At 38.4% G+C, this 20,995-nt stretch overlaps 1 protein-coding gene across 2 annotated transcripts in view; it reads right to left on the bottom strand.

Annotated features, from left to right (window-relative positions):
* Positions 1-1,891: 1,891 nt before the first annotated feature.
* GALC (galactosylceramidase) overlaps positions 1,892-20,995 on the bottom strand; it is a 63,436-nt gene continuing 44,332 nt past the window's right edge. Inside the window, exons 13-19 of one of the 2 annotated variants that reach the window (XM_058292720.2) lie at positions 18,880-18,969; positions 18,080-18,166; positions 15,642-15,789; positions 12,398-12,578; positions 6,848-7,011; positions 5,916-5,992; positions 1,892-2,720 (exon numbers count right to left, since the gene is read on the bottom strand). In XM_058292720.2, coding sequence (XP_058148703.1) covers positions 2,574-2,720; positions 5,916-5,992; positions 6,848-7,011; positions 12,398-12,578; positions 15,642-15,789; positions 18,080-18,166; positions 18,880-18,969 — 894 coding nt within the window. In that variant the 3' untranslated portion in view covers positions 1,892-2,573. The remainder of the gene's footprint in view (positions 2,721-5,915; positions 5,993-6,847; positions 7,012-12,397; positions 12,579-15,641; positions 15,790-18,079; positions 18,167-18,879; positions 18,970-20,995) is intronic. The other variant, XM_058292722.2, reaches the window with a different exon arrangement.

Here is a 20,995-nt window from a genome sequence, read left to right as displayed (position 1 = left end):
GGCTCCATGGTGTGGTGGTTGTCCTTCTTCACCTCCATCTTAGCTGAGTGTGGTAAGTCCAATAAATCAGATTGTAGGTGCTGGAGTCTGTTGAGGCTCAGGATCTGGCTATCACATTGTCAGTAAACTAAAAAATCTTGTTCGGGGCTCGGGTTTGCAACAGAAAGCTCCCGAGTCCAGCCGGCCATCAATAAACCATTTTTCCTTCTTAAAATCATTCCTGAGTCCTGGCCTTTCTATACGCAAATAATTGAACCTCTCTCAAATTCTACAACAGTATTTGTCATAGCAGCCCAGAAAACTGACAAACATTGATCATTTCCCATGCACTCTCTACCACCTACCAAAAACAGCAAAAAAATCCTTGCCCTCTCAGAAAGTTTTATTAGAAAGTTTAATAAGGTAGTCCAAACAGAAGATTTTAAATTCTTTCATTTAAGAACCAAAAGATGCATTTATAGGATAAATTATCTTGGATAGCTTTATATGGAAACCTTAATTATTTGCAAAGATAATCACAATTTATCTAAGTCTTTTCTACAGGTCTTCAGGAAAAGACTTTGGGAGGATATTATTGTGTTCCCCAGACAGAAGAGCCAACAATAAACAGATAATTTTTAAATTATTTACCTGCATTAAAGGAACTTGTACCCTCTGCCTACATCTATTAGGATCTTCCAATTGAGTGCCTGACAGCCGGTTTGTTGTCAAATAGAGCAGTAAATCTACTGCAGTGAAATCACAGATGCCAAAGTCCACACTGATTTCCAAAGCACACATCCACTCCAATACACTTGTTAATTTCCCCTTTTTTAATAGCAGCCATTCTAATGGGTGTGAAATGTTATCTAGTGATTTTGATTTGCATTTTCCTAATGGCTAATAATGTTGAGCATCTTTTCATGTGCTTTCTGGCCATTTGTATATCTTCTTTGGAGAGCCGTCTGTTCAAGTCTTTTGCCACCTTCAGGAATGAGAGAAGTCTCATCCAGTCAGCTAAAGGCCACAGAGGGAGAACTGATCATTTCAGAAGTCAGGAAACATTTCTGTTTCTACTTCAGCCAACTAACTTCTTCTGGGAACTTCAACGAAACCTTCATCAGAGTTCCTAACAAGCAGCCTGCCCTGTGGAATTTGGATTTGCCAATCCCCACAGTTGTGTGAGCCAATTCTTATAACAAATCTCTTAATATTTATATCTACACACAAACACACACACACACATCCTGCCAGTTTTGTTTCTAAGGAGAATCTAATACAAAACCTGAAATGGAAATTGTTTAGACTGAAGCTTAATTTAAAAAATTACTCTGCAATCTGATTTACTCTATTAACTAATTAATTTCTGGTCTTCAACAGTAATTCAATACTTCAGGTCAGCTTAGCCTACATTAAACCATTACACATTCCAAAATGGTAAAATTAGAGCAATGAATTTGTAAACATTCCAGAATTTACTTTATCCACATGAACAATGGTTTTTAGCTTAGATATAAACTAAACTGCATGAGAAACATGCTAACCAATACTTAAATGTAAACTGAATTGAGCTTTAAGGAAATGACCTTAAGTAACCACACAATATATGTGAAGGTGATCCAATTCAATGAGGTAGCAGTAGGCTAATGCTCCCTCCTTCCACACACAAAAGAAATAAAAGAATTCACTAGTTGTTTTAGTCTATTAACAATGCCACATGAGAAGAGAGACCATGAAAGTCAAAATGAAATGAAAAACGGGAAAACTGCTATGACTTTGTCTAAGGATGCGGTTATGGCATTCACGAGGTGGGGTTTTGGTCCTCCTTCCAGCCACCAAGGAAAAGGGTTCACAGTGTTACAAGGGCTAGATGCTAAAAGTTGCATCTGAAAGAATTACAGAATGCAGGTAACCCAATTAATCTGGTAATATTTATTATGGCAGGAAAAGCTTTAGAGGTATTTATTAATGAGGCATTTTCAAATCATCCCACTTGTCACATCCTGCAATTCAAAAGCATCATCTTAAAATGGAAAAGAAAAAAACGCTTTTTAGGGTAGAAGGATGACACATAGCTGTGGTTTTCAGAAAGCAGCACATCCAGTGTTCTCCACCTTCCTATTATGGCAGCATTATCTTAAGATGAGGACATGCACTCACTTAGACACTTGGTCAGCATTAATAAATACATCTCAGTGATGATCAAGTTATTGCCTTCTGCATGATCACTTGCAAATAAGAGGAAGACCACTACTTTAGTATTAAAACCAAGGCTTTGAGGTTTGACCCATCCAGACCACTTCTAAGGACAGAACAAAATGCAGTCTGAATTTTAGGAGATGCAGCAGGTACTGATAAAGTTTCGTCTGTTTTCTCCTTGGAATTAGTTCTAATAAAATCTTCCAGAGATTTAAGCAAAAATATATTTTTCTCCCCATTACCTATTCATATATCTTTAGCTTCCAAAAGGCTCAAATATGGGTCCATCAAAACAAGAACTAGCTCTTAATGAAAACCCAAAAAAAAAAAAAAAAAAAAAAAAACAAATAAAAGTGGGAGGGGGAAATCTAGTGTTCCATAGTGCTCTGTGAATATTAGAGTGTGGCATCCACGTGAAAGTTGTCAAACTGTGCAAAATCAAAGGAGTACGTTCCAATAGCAGCCCAGCCATTCTTCGGGAAAGACACACTGACGTTTTCCCAGAGAAGCTTACCATTCAACATGCCAGAGGAGAAATGACCCTGGAGTGGAAAGAAATGTAGCCTTTGTAAACATATGGAAATGATCTTCTGAAGTCTGTTTCTTAATAATGTAGCAAACCTATTTAATGGTGCAAATGTCCTTCTTACTCAAGACTTACCACAGCAAACTGCAATTTCACAAGTTTTAGCAAAAGTTTGAAATACAGGAAACCTTTTCTCTAAGGAAATTCTTAACAACCTATTTAAATAGTTTCCAGGATAAAAGGAATATCCCAGTAGATCCCTGTACTCCACCAAGATGTTCTAAAACCAATCAACAGAACTGCAAAACTTTTCACAAAATTATTATAAAGTTTTAGACCAAAGCCCACTAAAATAAAAGGCACTTATTTATAAGTGTTAACAGTACATGTATTGTCACTAACAGCCACCAGTTCTTCAAATACGATTGTGCTGAAGTCAGAATGACTGCCTCTACCTCACTGTTTATTATTTAAAGTCCTCATTAAGGAATAATACCACAACCAGAAGAGGACTAATACCTCAACCAGAAGAGGATTAATTAACCATCCTTTTATTGTTCTGTCCCCATGTATAGATCATCACTTCAAAGTCATATGATATGTCAGAAGCACTTCCATCTACATTAGAAAAGTAGTAACCATCAGTTAGACTGATGATTGGAGGAGAAGGAAAATGTGCACAAGGTACCACTTACTAGTCACTGACAGAGAAAGATAAAAAATAATGTCTCCCTCAGATAGTTGCCATGAGATTGCCTTTCTTTGGCAGTACATGACACACAGTGAATAATGAATGCTAACTATATTATACGATATTATACCATACCATATTATATTAAATTATATTTTTTATATTATATTATATTGTATTCTATTACATTACATTATATTTGCAAGTTTGTGAGCAGGTAGCCACAGTACATCAATTATAGCTTACCACCGAAAATGAACTAGTCTTATGAATGGAGACTCTGGGGACTAACAGTATCAAACTCGAAGTCACAGATTTAACAGCAGAGCTAGGACATGAATCTAAGTCACCCAAATCTAAATACCTATTACTCTCACTCACAGTGCTATCTTTGGCTCTGAAAGTGTTTATTAAACATCTTCTGCTATTTATGGGACAGTAAACATGAACACTGAGCCCGGGAACTCACATATCCAAACATATAAAGCAGTGACCCACTAACACCTCTGCCCTCCTCTCCACTTCCATCCCTCTGTCCTCAGGCTCCACCATCCTGGCCTCTGGGAGGCTCCTCACATTGCACCAGCCGTGCCCTCTGCTCAGACTGCTCTCACCATCACTGAGGTCTTAGCTCAGACATCATCAACTCAGCAAGGTCTTCCCGGACCATCTTAAGTTACAGAACCAGTGCAGGGGAGCTACGTTATCTCATCACCCATTTTATTTTCTTCATAATGTTTTGTTTTATTTCATTGGTTTACAAATTTACTGTCCTAAAACAAGGACTGGCAAACTGTGCCCTGCAGCCTGGCCACTTGCTTTACAAGTAAAGTGTTTTGGAGAACACAGCCAAATACTTTTGGAACACTCCATTCACTGTGTATCATTTACGGCTGTTTTCCCACTGTTTTCAACAACAGAGTCGAGTGGCTGTGCCAGAGACTCCATGTTCCACAAAGTCTAAAGTATTTACTACTTTTACAGAAAAAGTTTGCCAACCCCAGTCCTAAAATAATATAGGTTCTAAGAGAGCAGAGACTTCTCTTATTCACTGCTCACTGCTGTATCCCTAGCATTAGAATAGAGCAGATAGTAAATGCTTAAGAAAGTGTGCTGGCTAAAAGAGCAAAACACATTTGACACTCAAAACTGCCTTAAAGAAGCTATTATCTCCTTTACAGAAGATGGGATGGGAAAAGTGAAGCTTAGAGATATAAAATAATTGCAAGTGGAATGTAGGAGACTTCAAAGACCATTGCATTAACCATCATCCCAACAGTATAAGGCACCTGACATGTACTGAGGCGAATTCAACAGGTGGTCAATGTGAGGGGGATAAAATCCTCATATTAGTTATAATTTGAAATATGGACAATACAGAAAATGTTATGGATTGTTTTTATATTCACGCAGCAAATATTAATATGTCGAATGCAGTCTTGTGCACTAGGAATTTAGGGTGAACAAGAAAAACAAGGTCCCTGCTCCTGGAGCATATATACTAGTAGCAGGAGACACACAAACAAACACACAATAAGAGCTTAGTGCATTAGTGGCACATAGAGAATGAAAACAGGTTGTTGTGATGATGAGTGTCTGAGAGATTACACTAGATGGTTACAGAAAGACTCTCAGATCATGTGGTCTAGAGGTGGGATGCAACTGAGGCAACAAATGCCTACAGTTGATAGCACAAGAAGTAATGGGGCAATGGAGAGGCAGAGTGAATGTAAGTCAGCTAAACCCCAACCAACAGAGTACCTATCAAAAAGTGTGCAAGAACTACAAAAATAAGACTATAAACTTTTGGAGGACATAGTGGTGAGATATAACATGTTTCTGCATGTGAGAAAGCATTATTGTAAATATTGTTATGTTTGCCTAAACTGATAAATAAATTCAGTATACTACCAGTAACAATTTTCAAAGAACTGAAAAGCTATTTTTAAAATTCAAAGACAAGAGTAAACATACTGGAATGGCAAAGATAATTTTGAAGAAGAATGAGGAATTTGTCCTACTGGATACCATTCATTCCTGGTATAACATAAATACCCTAGTAACTTCTCTGACAAAAATATTCCTGGAAACTAATTTCTAAAATTATTTTCTCATAGTTAAAACAACCAAAAAAACTATGCTTTCAGTTGAAAACCAAATTATTCTCAATCACCTAAAATAAGCTTACATGACTTTTCATATACCTATACATTCCAATTACAGACTTGGTCTCAGCAAACATAAAAAAATAGTTCAATTATTGACTTTAGCTACCAATTCCTCGGTTTAAAAAACAAAAACAAATTTTAAAAAAATAGTGCTCTGGTAAGAGTCATCTGCTGAGGGTTCTCAAAAGGATAACCTTGACTTCCACTGTCATCCTAGGGTCTGGTAGTCACTGATACCATGGAGATTCTCTGCTTCTTCCATTATTTATCATATTCTTCCCCTTCTCATTTTATAACAGAAAATGCAGAAAAGAACAATTTACCTCCAGGTATGCTGATCAGCAATACTTACTTTAATAATTAAAGTGAGTGTATACCATTTTTTGGCTGTAACATCGACATGTCCTAAATCATATACGCTCCATCCAGCTGTCAAACAAAAAGATTATCCTAATTTACATATTTGTATCTCTTATATACCATATATTGTATAAATTACATATTATATAAATAAACATATAAATATGCCATATAGCTACAGATAATGTATGTATATATAAATTTATATAGGTAGGTTTTTATCTAAATCACATAATTCAGTGGGGGAACTCTCAGGTGGCATTAGCCTTTAGTAAAGTCAGCTCTAATAGGGATCTGTATCCCTTCATTCCCAGATCTACAACTAATTCAAAACAAAAACGCCCTTCATTCAACCTTGCATTCAACAAGCATGTTTTGAGATCCTATTCTGAGCCATCTACTATAAGTGAGCTCACAATGGAACTGGTGAAATAAACTTGCAAACCAACCACACTATAATATATTAGATTCTATAGATCAGGTGTTCATTTATGTCTTATTGGTTTGAAAATGGAGGATGACAAGGAGTAGTGAAAGACTGCCATAAGCATTCCAGGTAGTGTAATTGGTTGTGCAGAAGTAGCATTAACTGAGAATTAGGGGGAGAGAATGATTAGTTAATTTTTGGATCTATTGCATTTGAACATCTGTGAGAAACCCAGGAAGAGATATTGAGTGGGCAATTTAAAATACACAACTATAAGGACTGTAATACAGATTTAAAGTCCTAATTTTAATTCTGCTACTAATTAGTTCTGGGCAAATCAATTAATCTCAGTAGCTTTCTGTTTTGGATTTGAAGCTCTTCCCAATTAGATGTCCAAGTGCCCTGAGGTAGAGCACATTCATTGCTTCCACAACCTGAAAGCAGATGCTCAAAATAACAGATCACATAGTAATCTCTCAACAAATGAAGTCACTTACCTAGATCACTTGTAACTCTGTATCTTCCGTTGGCAAAAAGCCAGAAGAAAACTCCTTCTGCACTTCTAATAAAAATACCACCTTTATTCACTCTTCCAGCAATAAACACACCTCCCTTCTCAGGGGTCTCTATGTAAACATCACACGTTATAGTCAGATTGGTCCTGCAGAACGAAACTGTGGATTAGTACTCTTAAATTATGCCATTCCTAGTCAACCACAGATGTGTCACTTTACAGCCGCATGCTCCCAAACTTCTAGTTAGAGCAAGAATGTGATTGCTAACTTTGTGCATGTAATGGAGATGGACTTCAAGAATCTTCATGAATTTTCTAACAAAAATTTTATGTGACTTAAAAAATCCATTGCCTCTTTCACAATGGATTTTTGGAAAATATTATGTACTATTTTCAGTTTCTTAAGAACATTTTTTCTTGCTTCTCTATAATAAAACAATGTCTCATTCTAGGAGCATTACATGGAAACAAGACACTTGTAGATTGACACATAATAGGTCAAAGTTTCTACATCATTCTGAATAAAAAGTTTTATTCAAAATTTCCATCAGCAAAGAGAAGCAAGCAGTGAAGGCAATGCCCCTGGGGAAAATTAGCTTTGGGGCTAATTTTTACATTTAACATAACAAGATTTAAATATTCCAGAAAAAGAGCTAATGTTATTTCTCTGCAAAGAGAGAGTCAATGCTGTGTTCAATCTCCAGCTGCAGTTCTCAACCTTGAGCAGCACCAAAAGCATCTGGACTTGTTAAACTCAGGCTGTGGGCCCCACCCTCTCAGTTTCCAATTCAGTAGATGTGGTCCGCTGAGTAATAGCACTGCCACCAGCCCCCCCAAAAAAAGATATCCACATTCTAATCCCTATTACCTGTAAATGCTACCTTATTTGGTCAAAAAATGGGGCTTGCAGGTGTAATTAAATCTAAGGATTTTGAGATGAGGGGGCATTATCCCAGAGTAGCCCAGTAGATCCTAAATGTAATCACATGTGTCCTTAGAGAAGCAGGCGATTAGAAATAGGAGAAGGTAAGTGGCCATGCAAGCAGAGAATGGAGTGATGGGGCTACGAATGCCAACGAATGCTGGCAACCACCAGGGGCTGGCAAAGGCAAGGAGCGCAGTCTTCTGGGACCTCTGGAGGGAGCATGGCCCTCACAACACCGTGATCCCGGCCCCATGAAACTGGTATCAGATCTCTGGCCTCCAGGGCGGTAAGGACACAAATGGTATTTTTTCCAAGTCACTAAGTTTCTGGCAAATTGTTACAGAGTTTGTAGGAAACTAAGAGAGCGGGTCTGGGGTGGACCCCTGAATTTGCAAGTCTCAAAAGCAGGTGTTGCTGCTACCATTTTGAGAGCCAATGGCCCTGCAGAACATCTCTGTATATGGAGACAGTAAGAATCACTGATCCACAGGAGTATACAAAAAGAGGGGAAAGACAGGCGACCAGGAACTAAGCATTTACAATGAGCTCTCTCCAGGCTCCCTTTTGAAAACGCTACTCGTATACAATATTTTCTTTCTGTGATGACAGATCACCCCCTTAACCCAAGGTTACCTCAAAATAATTCACCTCCTACTCAAGGACTAATTGCAATGAGTAAGAAAAAAGAAAGCCTGCAATTAGAATTACATGGCTTTTATCTTTCTCAGAATTTCTTATTATCACTAAATTTAATTCTGCATAGTAGAATTATACTATTTAAGAGGGAATATAAAAAAGAAACACCAACAACAGGTACACAATCAGGAAAATCCATGCTTAATCATCTAACCAGAGGAGGACTACCTTACACTGATGCCAGTCTCTCTTGGATGTCCTTCAACATTAGAGGCATTTTTTTCGCTCTGTAGATTAACAGTTAGTACGAAACCAGGTCTGAGCAACACTGTTCCTTACACCCTCAGTCTCTTTTCTGATGCTTACCAAAAGTTTAAAAGTGCTACAGATACTCTCCGCACCATAAATGTATTCTATTAGAGTTGGAGCAAAAGAAAATCAAACTTTTTTCTTCTTTGTACATCTCATTCCAGAAAAAGTGATCTTTGCCTCAGAACTTGCCAGGCAATTTTTGGATAAGAGATGAAGAAAGAGAATAAAAGTACAGCTTATTCTTCCACAGCCATAATCTCTCTATTGTGGTGAGAGAAAAAAAACCAGCCAATACAGTAAGCAGATTTGATCAAAGGGAGGCAAAGCTCAGATGCGCAGTGAAAGGCAATTTTATGCTGTCTTCTGATCTTAACCAAAGCTTACTGACAAGATGGAAGTCTTAAGTAGCTTTGGTAAAGTCTACCCTTTACAGGTCAACTACTAGGCTGATACTCAACCAAATCTAAGCATGAGAGAAGAAGTTCTACTGCAAAAGAATTCCAAGAACTGTTGAGGCCAGGCACACATTGACATCTGATGTAATAAAATAGCACAAAAGCTAAACTAAACTAATTTTCCCTTTCCTATTCTTAGGAAGAAAGCAATGATTATAATGAGGCTGTGAGGCAAATACGGCCTACAGGGCCAGACAGACCTGGCTTCAAGCCCTGGTTCTGCAAATATGGGATCTTGTGCAAATCATCTACCTCTAGCCTAAGTTTCCTCATCCAGAAAGTGTGATGGTTGCAATAAGTTCATAAGTGTCCAGTATTAGCCAATGTTTATTGCCTTCCTTCCCCACATTGTCTGCACTGTAGCCAGAGAACAGAAATGAACATGGAATGTGTGTGCATCTATGAACAGACCTGGCTACCTGGAATAAAAGATGGAGTATTGGAAACTAACATATGATGAAGAGGATCAAACCTAATTTTAAAGGTAGAGGTCAGGCATAGAAACTTAGATTTGATTCCGCAGCAGGAGGGAGTCAGTGAGGATTCCTGAGCGGTGAATAACATGAATAACATGATGAAAGTAGGTTTGAGGAAGATGACATACATAACTGCTATTCCCTGGTTCCTTTACTTGCAGAACGTGTGTCTCTTTCTCCCTCTACCCACTCTCCCTCACCCTCCTCTTTCCTACCTCTTTGCCCACACTGCAACAGATCCTGGTAAAGACTGAGTATTGCTATTAAGATATTGCAAAATTTAAAAATTTATGGGGAGTTTTGGTTAATCTTTGGATAGTACACTATATCATCTCTCTCTTACAATTAAGGGGCCTCTCGATTTTGCTGGAATTTTTAACAAGAAATAAGAGTTTGAGTTACAAAGGGCCCTAGGTACTATTCAGGGGCATGAGGGATAGGGGTTGTCATAGAAAAGTTTCAGGTTTCCAAGTTTGGAGGTCGGCTTCCAACTGATGAGCACAATAAAAGGACCCAGGCCTTAGACACTTGAACCCAGCTACCTGCCTTACAGGAAAACCATTAGTCACAAATGAGAAGGTCACAAACCCACTACCATGTTCAGAAAATCCAGGTAGAGTATCCAATTCAGAGATGATAGGATAAGCAGTGTTTCCGTTGTGTAAAAAGATAAAAAGTTATTCTAAGCACCAAAGCTATTCTAAATTAGGCAAAAATTCTTCACTCTACCCCAATAACTCTAGGGTAGGGTTCTAAGGTGTCTGGTTAGCTAACAGTTTCTCAAGATTTCTGTCAGAGCTTGAAGCTAAAGTCAAGATTTACAACTAGGAGTAAGGCAATAGAGAAGGGGTAAATACTTTCTGCAGCATTCCACACCTAAGCAATTCAAGCCTCTTTTCAGAATTATCTTCCCTTTCCCTATCCAACTTACAAACTACAGATAGGGCCCTTTGGGGGCTTTTCATTACTAGTTACTATCAATAAACCTGGAGTGCTTAGATTTTTGTTTTTTATTTTTTGTCATAGAGGAATTATACTATTTTAAAGGAAAAATAAGAAAAAACTAAAACAAGTTTAATAATAATAAGGCAGCACATTGGAATTCCATAACTGACTTAAAGGAGAAGATGAAATTTTGGTTTGGTCATTATATTTTTAAGTCAAGAAGAAATAATACATCTCATCTCTTTACCATATTCTTAAAGAAAAAGCAATGACATTCACTAGTCAACTAGGAACAGATTTGCTTTATACTATTATAATTTTACTATTTACTATTGCTGTTTTACTAATACTGTCACCTAGTAAACAGATTTTCTAGAACAGAGCTGGTGTAATTTTAGGATTGATCCAGCAGGTGGCAACATCCAATCAATAATTCAGCTTTCCAATCAAAAACCTAAAAACATGTAAATCACAAAATCTGTTTAGAAATATGAAATTATAACTGGGTCCAAAAGTCCTCAATTTTTATATCCAATAAAAATTGATTCTGCAATAATCACTGTTAAACTGGGCAGATCTGAGGGAAGGACACTGAAACAGCAAAAAAAAGGAATTTGCAGGTTTGTGGTCACCATGATACCCAACAGCTATTACATACATATTGGGTCTTTGCCCAAGTAGGTCCACTGAAAACCATTGCTTCAAAATGCACCACACAACGAATGAATTTATATGGCTATGAGTCTCCAAAAAGAGCCAGGAGGTTATCAGAGGGGTTGCCCTGGTGCATACCTCAGCAGACTCCCAGAGACAGATAAAGTAGATATAACCCCAGGTACTGGTTCTTCTGAGAGCTACAGAGACCCACAGGTTCTATGGTCATGGCAGATGGAGTTCGGTGCCATGTCAGTTGGCCCTACTTTGGCGTTTGTGTTTCTGTGTGATGGAGCTGGACTCAGCTGTGATCTTTGTCCACAAGCCTCTCTTTTACCAGATCTGTAGTTGGTGCGGGGGTTTAGTGTATACCCAGCGGACCTGAATCTCTGGACTGACCATTTGACAGCCAGGCCCTGAGCCTCAAAAGCCTTGCAACTCCTACACTCTGGTTTATTGAACTTACCCCACTCAGCTAACATGGAGGTGAAGGTCAACCACCACACCAGGGAGCCAAGAGTACCTACAACTGAAAGCAGAATTGCATCCAGCATCCATGTGGAATCTAAGCCCCCTCTTGATATAGATGTGGAGTGGACACAACCATTCTAAGGTCCACAGGATGGAGGAATAGAGTATGGATGAGAGTGGACTCACTGATATTCTATTCATGAACTATTGTGATTAGTAGTAATCGAAGAAAATGTGGCATTGGTATGGAGAAAGTGGCCATGGTGGCTGTTGGGGGTAGGGACTAGGAGGAAGAGATGTGATGTGGGGGCATTTTCAGAGGTTGGAGTTGTCCTGGGTGGTGCTGCAGGGACAGTTACCGGACGTTGTATGTCCTCCCATGGCCCACTGGGTGGACTGTGGGAGATTGTGGGCTATGATGTGGACCACTGACCATAAGGTGCAGCAGTGCTCAGAGATGTATTCACCAATGAAGGTCTCATTATGATGGAGGAGGATGTTGTTATGGGAGGAGGAGTGGGGTGAGGGGGGTGGGGGGTATATGGGAACCTCATATATTTTGAATGTAACATTAAAAAAATAAAGACAAAAAAGTGCACCACACAACATCACAGTGTTATTTCTGACAGATCTATGTTAAAGTCATCAATTTTACATACCATTTGTAATCTCCTATGATACTGATCGTGTTGGATGCATCGGCAGCCCAAGTAATGGGTCGCTGGTTGAGAACTTGGCGTAGTGTGAAATGATGATCTCCAGAATCTTCAGTGTTTATAAAGTATTCAAATACACCTGTCTGATCAGCAAAATTCGGAGCTTCACTAAAAGGTGGGTAATCTATTCAGAACATAATAAAATTCTCCTTTTAGTGACAAACCATTAGAGAATCTTTTCTCTTTGATATTTCATCATACCTTTTGTAACACTTTTGAAAAGTTTTAAATAAATAAATAATACAACCAATCCAAGTTTAGAGTTTAGTCTCATAAAGAGATGACTTTCATATCATCATTAAGGAATGACAATATGATGAATGTGACATACGCACTTTGCGCAATATTTAAAACATGCATTTGCTTGAAAGGAAAGGGCGTGAGTTTTAGAGTAAGGCAGACCTGGGCTCAAATTCTTACTCAGTATGTCACCCTATGCAAGGTACTTAACCCAAGTTTCCTCATTTCTAAGCAGCAGGGGGCAGGAGATTAAATGAGATAATGTGTATAAAGGATGAATATAAGCTAGCATCAAAGAATAGTTTTGTTATTTCCAGCATCTGGCAAGCAAGGTTATAAATTACTGGTCACACTCCTCACCTAGACGAACATTAGAAAAGTCTCACTATTTTAAGTAGGGAATTTACAAATTTTCTTGTACTTTGAAAGTGGAGCATGATCCAGCTTGGGACATAAGCTATCAATTCTTTTTTAAATATTATTAAATTAAATTATAATCTTACAATGATGAAGGTTATGGAAGAGCAATTTTAACCATAATATCTTTCAGTTATTTTGCACTTTATGCTTTCCCAAGTGCTTTTGCATTCATTATCTCATTTGAGATATTAAGAATCCTATCGAGTAGCTTCAAAGCCTGACTTTAGTTTTTAACTTTTATAGCTAATTTAGCCTTATGTTTTAGATTTGAAGGTTTAGAACTGCTTTTCAGTCTTCAGGGTCACAGAATAAAGAGTTTTGGTGTTGACAGGAGTTCTTCAATCGCATTAACCAGCCCATAACCCAGTTACCTTCACCAAGAGAGAACTAAGCAAGCAATGTGCTAAGACACTCGTGGCTGGCAAAATTAAAGGGCTCATTTAATAGGCCATTTCAGAGAGTTCTGGGGAAAAACCAGCAAGTCCCCTGAAGGTCACTGTTTTCTGTATAGTCCAAATGAGCGCGGGGACTCCAGCACACAGTCCAAGGCAGGGGCTGGTAGAGAGTGGCAGGACTCTCCTTCCGTGGTGGAACAAGCAGCCCTGCGGCAACAAGAGGTTCAAGTGGCTCTTTCTCAGTGCCAGTCTCCCTGCCTTACTACTCTCCTACAGCACTGTAGGTATAGAGGGCCTCTTGACCCTGGCTGGGAGTCCCTAATTTTGTACAACACCTACTAGGCAACAGAAAGTTTTGTTGCTTCCTGAGTCCAGGAACATGCCCACAATGACGGTGTCTTCTAACTTTTCGTCATTCACTGTGCTGGTTTGGAGCTGTATTATCCCTGAAAAACATATTCTTAAACTTAATCCATTCCTGTGGGTCTGATCTAGAATCTAGACATGGATTCCTTCTTTTTCAACTGGAGTTTTATCAGATGTAGCTTCACAAACTCGAACAAAGTTGTCAGTAGGACCTTGGGATGAGGGTACTTCAGGTAAGGTGTGACCCACCTCAATCAGGATGGGTCTTAATCCTATTAATCCTTGGATTTCTTAATCCAAGTCCGATATAAGCAAATGAAACTCAGAGAAAGAGAGAAAACCATGTGAAGCAAGAACGTGAAATCAATGGAACCCAGAAGAGATTACCGAAAACCTAGGAGAGGTTTCCACATGCATTGCCCTGTGATAGAGGAGCCAAGGACCAAGGATGACCAGCAGCCAGCCCCAGTAACAACAGTCTTTGGGAAGAAAACATTGCCTTGATGGCACCTTGATTGGACTTTCTCTTAACTAATAAAATCCTATTGTTTAAACCAACCCATTGTATGGTCTTTGCTTGAGCAGCCCAGAAAACTAAAACAATTACCTACAATCAAAAGCTTTTCTAACAGCTTTCAGAGAGCTTTTCATAGAACACCAAGAAAACACTAACATAAAACTCTTGGGCACAGCTAGAGGGTAAGCAATGAGTTAAATTACTCAAGGATAACACAGCAGCCATAAGCACTGGGGAAACACAGATATTAATGTGCCTTAGCTTCCACACAAAAGGAAGACGTCAATTATGGCTTTAAATAAATTATGGCTAACAAAGCATTAGCAGAGGGACAAATCTTACATTTCATTAATATTTGTAAAGATTCTAAAGTTAGAATTGTAACTTTCCTTCTGACAGTGACTGTGGCAGTTCGATACTATTTATGAATTCCAAAAATAGATATTGAATTGTGTTTGTAAACTGGTTTGTTCCTCTAGATGCATAAGATTGTATTAAATTCAGAGGTTTCACTTTTACTTGATTAAATTATGATTTAGGCTTTGATCACGCACACACAGAGAAAACAATACAGCAGAGGAGAGTTGGAGCTTTTGATGCCAGAGCCCCAGGAAGTAAACACACAGAGAAGCAGATACGTGAGGAAGGAGAGAAGGCTCCATTAGACACTGCAGAGGCCCCAGGAAGAAAGATGAGCTTGAGAGTCTACAGCTGACCTTGTGAAGAAAGCAGAGCAGCTGAGCCCAGAAAGAAATGAGCCCTGGGGAGAGAGATGAGCCGTACACTAGCCTACAGCTAAGAATGGAAGAAGCTTGGACCACAGAGCCTTAGGAGGAAGAGGAAGGCTGCACCCTCGCAGAGACTGGCAGGCATCTTGTTCCAACACACGGCAACAGCCTTTGTTGGGGGAAGTAACGTATGCTTTATGGCCTTGTGACTGTAAGCTTCTACCCCAAATAAACACCCTTTAAAAATGCCAACAGATTGCTGGTACTTTGCATCAGCACCCCTTTGGTTGACTAATATGGTGACCTCTATGTTTTTTCAGGTTCCAAGGCATACAGAGTCCTCAAGTTGAGAACTCTTTTGAAGTAACACAAAAATTGGGTCTCCTTTTACCACAGAGATTTTAGAGCCAAATAAGTGTGATTTTACAGCCACTCCATCATGCATACAGTTTGATATGTAGAAATTTACCAATTACTGCTGGAGATGGAGACCAATTTCGATTTCAGGGATAAAAACTTACGAATATTGAAATCATCCTCATATCTAGCTGGGAAGGGCTGGGACTCGGGAGGAAGCCGGTGGTTGCCTTTGCGACCTGTGGTGAGGGTGGTGAGGGTAAAGAGCTCATCCTCATGCAGTTCCAGGGTGAAACTGCCACTGCTGTTGACCTAAAAGAGAAGACGACTTGTAGTCAGGCCAAGTGCTGGGGCTCATCTAGTTCGGGCAAAATATGACATATGTATTTTATATTTTATATATATACTATGTATAAATTTATATAGGTAGGCTTAAAAGAAAATCCAAACTCATTTCTGTTAGAACTTTCTAGCAACTTGTAAAAGGCATATCCACTATCAAGGCCCTCAGAATCATCTTTTTTTCTTATGGAGGGAAGAAGTACTAAAGAGGGGTTATAAACAAGGGGTCCGTGAGCAAGAACTGAAATTTTGAAAAAGTTATTCTTGTGGGGCCATGTTGGTGCAGGTGTGATGTATTTTATAAATAATACACAGTGAAGTGTGGACTTAGTAAAGGGTCCATGATTTTCACCTGCCTGGCAAAGGCGTCCATGGAACAAAAAAGGTTAAGAACCCCTGACCTAAAGGATCTCAAACCTGTTTCTATTAGCCTGTTCTTCTCCATTAGACTATATGCTCCTTGAAGTTTATGTATATTCGATACATATAACTAAGAGACTGCTTATTTAGTCTATAGAACTTTACGGAGGTAGAAAAGCCCATAAAACCTCACTAATGACTCAGCTATTAATCACAGGAAACTTTTAAATCATAAGAAAGTGTTGTTCATTATATGTTCAATATTTATTCAATTAGTAAGGTAGGTTTATGTCACATTTATGATCTCAGCAATTTAATTTCTTTAAGCCACAATCTCCTTTTCTAGAAAATGAGGAAAACCACACATGGCTCTGAGGACTGTTGTGAGGATTAAACAAGTTAATGTTTACAAAGTACTTAGCTCAAAAAAACACCCCCGTATTATAGATGCAAATGTAGACCTTTGAATACAACAGAAGTCCCTGCATAATTAACATAAGTATTACTTTTGTGTCTATTTTATGAAACTTTGAGTAACAGTTTTTTTCTACTTTTAATTAAAGGAGTTTATATCCTATCTTTTCTTTGATAGTAAAGTGTCAGTCTTCTCTGTGAAACATCTGATGCCAAATTCTGCTTGTTAAGGAATAACCCCCAAATGGTATTATTTTTCCTATGGGGAAAATCAATTTTATTATGCTGTTTCTAGCAATATGTTGCACAAAAGAAGATATTGTTCCTATTTAGAAATTAATATATAATGGGTATTCGATCATTGATAATGACTGATTTACAGAACATTGATAACTTCCAGAAGCAACAGATTTCTGTCAATAGGTGAAGCAATGTGTTCACTTAGTTCATTTCATTTTTGAAACATTTACTGAGAAATCACCATGTATGTGCCAGGCACTAGAGCAGGCACCTGGGATACAAAGCTAAATAAAACAAGACAGTGCCCCAATCCTCAAGATACCCAGTCTAGTAGGAAAGTATTCAACTAGGGAAGCACACAGTCCTAGGTGGCTACGGAGCGATGACCAGGTGGTGGGCATCAGAAAACTTCAGGAGGTGACACTTGGGCTGAGTCCTAAAGGACATAAAGACAGGAGAAGCCATTGTAGGAGCAGGAAAAAGCACGTGCAAAGTCAGAGGTAAGGAAATTGCCATGTCATGCTCTGCAAAATGCCAGGAGTTTAGTCCATCAGGAGAGACCAGTTTGGTAGGAGATACAGCTAGAAAAGAAAGCAGAATTTCCCTCATGAGGCGATAATGAGGGTCACATGCCAGGATAAGGGGTATGAAATTCACTGGAAAAACCACTGAAGTACTTTGAGCAAGGGATTGGCCACTTTAGACAGATCGCCCTGGCAGCAGTGTGGGAGGGGGCCTGGAATGACACTGGAGGCTGGAAACCAGTTAGGAGGTAATTTCAGCAATCCAGGAGAAAGATGATAAAGAACTGAAACAAGCAGTAGCAGGGGAAATGGAGAATAAAGGGTGGGGATGAGAAACATACAGATGATAGAATCTATCTTCCAAACTTGATCACTAGTGGGGTGCAGAAGGAAAGTAGGAATCAGAGTCTAGAATGACATGCCAATTTCTGACTTGGGCAGCCAGGAAAGGTGCAACAATTCACCAAGACAAAGTACCTAAGAGCAAAATATAACTATAAGAGCACAAATTACTTTACTGCCTTGAAGAGGATTTCTGTAATATAAAAACAGTTGGAGACTTTATCGTTATTATGCTTAGCCATAAAATCGTAATTTTCATAACTTCCATAAAATCAATTACAAAATTAAAAATTCTAAATTCATTAATCAAAGGTCTTGGTCTTCTCTTTTACTATTTAATGTTGAAAGGTTCAAAATATAAGAATTTATTTTAAAACTACCCTTAGAGGAGCCAGTTGTTTAAAAAGAAATTTCGCAGACATTTTTCCAAGTTTGGTATACCACACTTGTAGCTCTGTTATTTGACTCTGGGAAAGGAAACAAACAAAAAGCATGGTTGAGTAAGAGTCATCATAGCCTCTCTGAGAATTTCTAAAATCAGTAGCAGCAAGAATGGACCAATGATAATTACATTGTTTCTATTTACCAAAAGACTCATCTCAAAATTTAAGTAGTGATATTTTTTAAAGTAAGAAAATATTCATGTAACTACTTTATTACCTATAAATACTAGAGAATTTTGATAACTGTTAAAAAGATTTTAATGCCTCTGCTTCAAAATAACTCATTCCTGCTCCCGTGCAAAATGCTTTTTTAAGAATTCCCTGGTATTGAAAAACAAACTTATGCCATCAGTAGTCAGAAAAGGCACTGCATTTTCTGTAAACAAATTTAACAGTAAGTAGAAATAGCAAGAATCTAGTGTCTTTTTTGCATAGTGTACTATAAATATCAATGCTTGCAAGTTCCCTAGACCACACAATTGATGCATCTACCACTAAAAATGACAGTCTTACATCGGCTTATAAGTGTTCTTCAAAGGTACAAAAAGCTTTGCTTCATACCGGCTTCTACCATGTTTGACTAAAACTTGTCAGGAGATAGAAGATACCAGGGAATTTTTCCATATATATGCAAACTCTTAATCGTTCATAATATGAGACTTCACTTAATAACTGCTGGCCTGTGATGAAATACATAAATTCTTAAAATAAAATAAAAGTCCCACATATTTACTTACAAAAGATCCCTTAAGGAAGAAGGTAGCAAATTGTTGTGACACATTGAAATAAGGAAGGAATGGCCGAATACATTTAGAATGTTTATGGCTCTGAGGGGGGAAAAAAAATCACGTGAGTTATTCAAATAACATAAGCTATCTTGGGGAGAGGGGGAGTTAAATAGTTAATGCCCCAATATTAACAGAAATGGCACTCATTAAGTGAAAGATATTCAACTTTTAAAAAGCATTTTTTCAGAAGCGGATGTGGCTCAAGCAGTTGAGCGCCTGCTTCCCACATGGGAGGTCCCAGGTTCAGTTCTCAGTGCCTCCTGAAAGAAACAAAACAAACAAGCAAAACAAATAGAAAAAATAATTCAAGGAATCTGATGTGGCTCAGTGGTTAAGCATCAGCTTCCTACATACAAGGTCCCAGGTTCAATCCCCAGCCCCTGGTACCTGAACAAAGAAGCATTTTTCTAATAAAATCTTTATTGAAATATCTATTGTATATACCTATTCAAAGTAAAACTCAATGGCATTCCAACTGAATCAAACTTTGAATTTATAGCTAATCTCCAAAGGCATTTTCTGGTACACATGGATTAATTTTAATATTATAACACTGTTTTCTCAGTAAAATACATCAAAATAAAAGGAAAGGTTGGGATGTTTTCACTGAAAAGGGATCTCATCTAAGTATAGCTTTCAAATACATGCTTAAGTCACCTGAATAATAATCCTCACCTTGTCAAAAAACATAATTTTTCCTAAACAATCACTACTATGGGCAAGGATCAAAAGAAGGATGTGACAATTAATATTGCAGGGGATTCAACAATCACAAAGTACTTACATTTCAAAGTTCTATGCCAGGCTTCAAGAGAATAAAAAACTTACAACTATGTTAGATATTTCACAATCTGCTCTCAGAAACTGATAGTACAACCAGACTGAAAAATCACAAGGATATAGGAGATGTGAACAATATTACCTACTCTCTGGACTTGACTGACATCTATAGAACATTCCAGCCAGCAACAGCAGGATGCACATTCTTTTCAAGTGCACATGGAACATTTACCAAGGTGATATTCTTGGTCGTAGAGGAAGTATCAATAAAGCGAAAAAGATTCAAGGCACTTAGAGCAGATTGCTGCATGGTGTGTTGTAAGAACACAGGCTGAGGCACAACAGAGATTTTCAGCAAATTGCTGCTTTATTATTTAGACAGCACAAAGGATCACAAAGACAAGGGAAACAATCCCATGGTAGCCAGTCCCCTGGGGAGGCTAACTGCTCAGGTCAGTATGGCAGCTCTGCACGCCTCATTCTGCATCAGAGATGAGGGACACTTGTGCTGCCAGGGTATTGGGGTTTTATTCAGGACCCTGCCAATGAGCACCCATCAAACAACCCCATGCTCCAGCAAGCAGTTGAGGCTGGTTGAGATAAAGAACTAAAGGAGAGTTCTACTTCCAGAATAGTATTATGAGGAGTTCCACAGACTCATTCCCCCAAAAACTGGTGGGAAAAAAAAAATTGTTTTTTCAATTAAAGTCTCTGGAAATGGACCAGAGTCATACAGCAACTGAAGAAACATTTATTCAAGAAAAATTAACAGTAAGAACAGCAAGAGTCTGTGACACTTGAATAATGATCCACTGCTTCCATCCACCTCCGAAACCAGAGTGACAGAATTCTACTCCAGGTGGAACACAGGCCTCCTTCTCCCTCCAGTTCCCAGTCAAGGACTATGGCCTATTCCCAGGATAAATAAATAAATAAATAAATCTTAAAAAAAAAATTAGAGACCTAAGCTAAACCGCAGACAAGTTACTTTACCAGAGAGAACCCAGGAAAAGAGGTAACTTTTTCAAAAAAACCCAACGGGGAACAGAACAACCTAAAACACTAAGCTCAAATGCACTCCAGCAAATGAACTGGAGTTAATTTGGATCAGTCTGTGGAGCAATTTATTTCCCATGACATTGTTGAAAACAATATCCCAATCAATCAGCAATTAGTAGAGAATGTTCTCTGAAGGACAGTGAACACAAAGGAGATCCCACCTCGGGGGCACGTGCCCAAGGCTGCAACCTCTGAGGAGCAACATCAGAGGCTTCATACTGTAGAG

The sequence above is a fragment of the Dasypus novemcinctus genome, chromosome 3 (genome assembly GCF_030445035.2).
Source record: "Dasypus novemcinctus isolate mDasNov1 chromosome 3, mDasNov1.1.hap2, whole genome shotgun sequence".
Taxonomy (NCBI): Eukaryota; Metazoa; Chordata; class Mammalia; order Cingulata; family Dasypodidae; genus Dasypus; species Dasypus novemcinctus.
The sequence above is the reverse complement of the archived record's forward strand: the minus strand, read 5'-3'. Positions and strand labels throughout refer to the sequence as shown.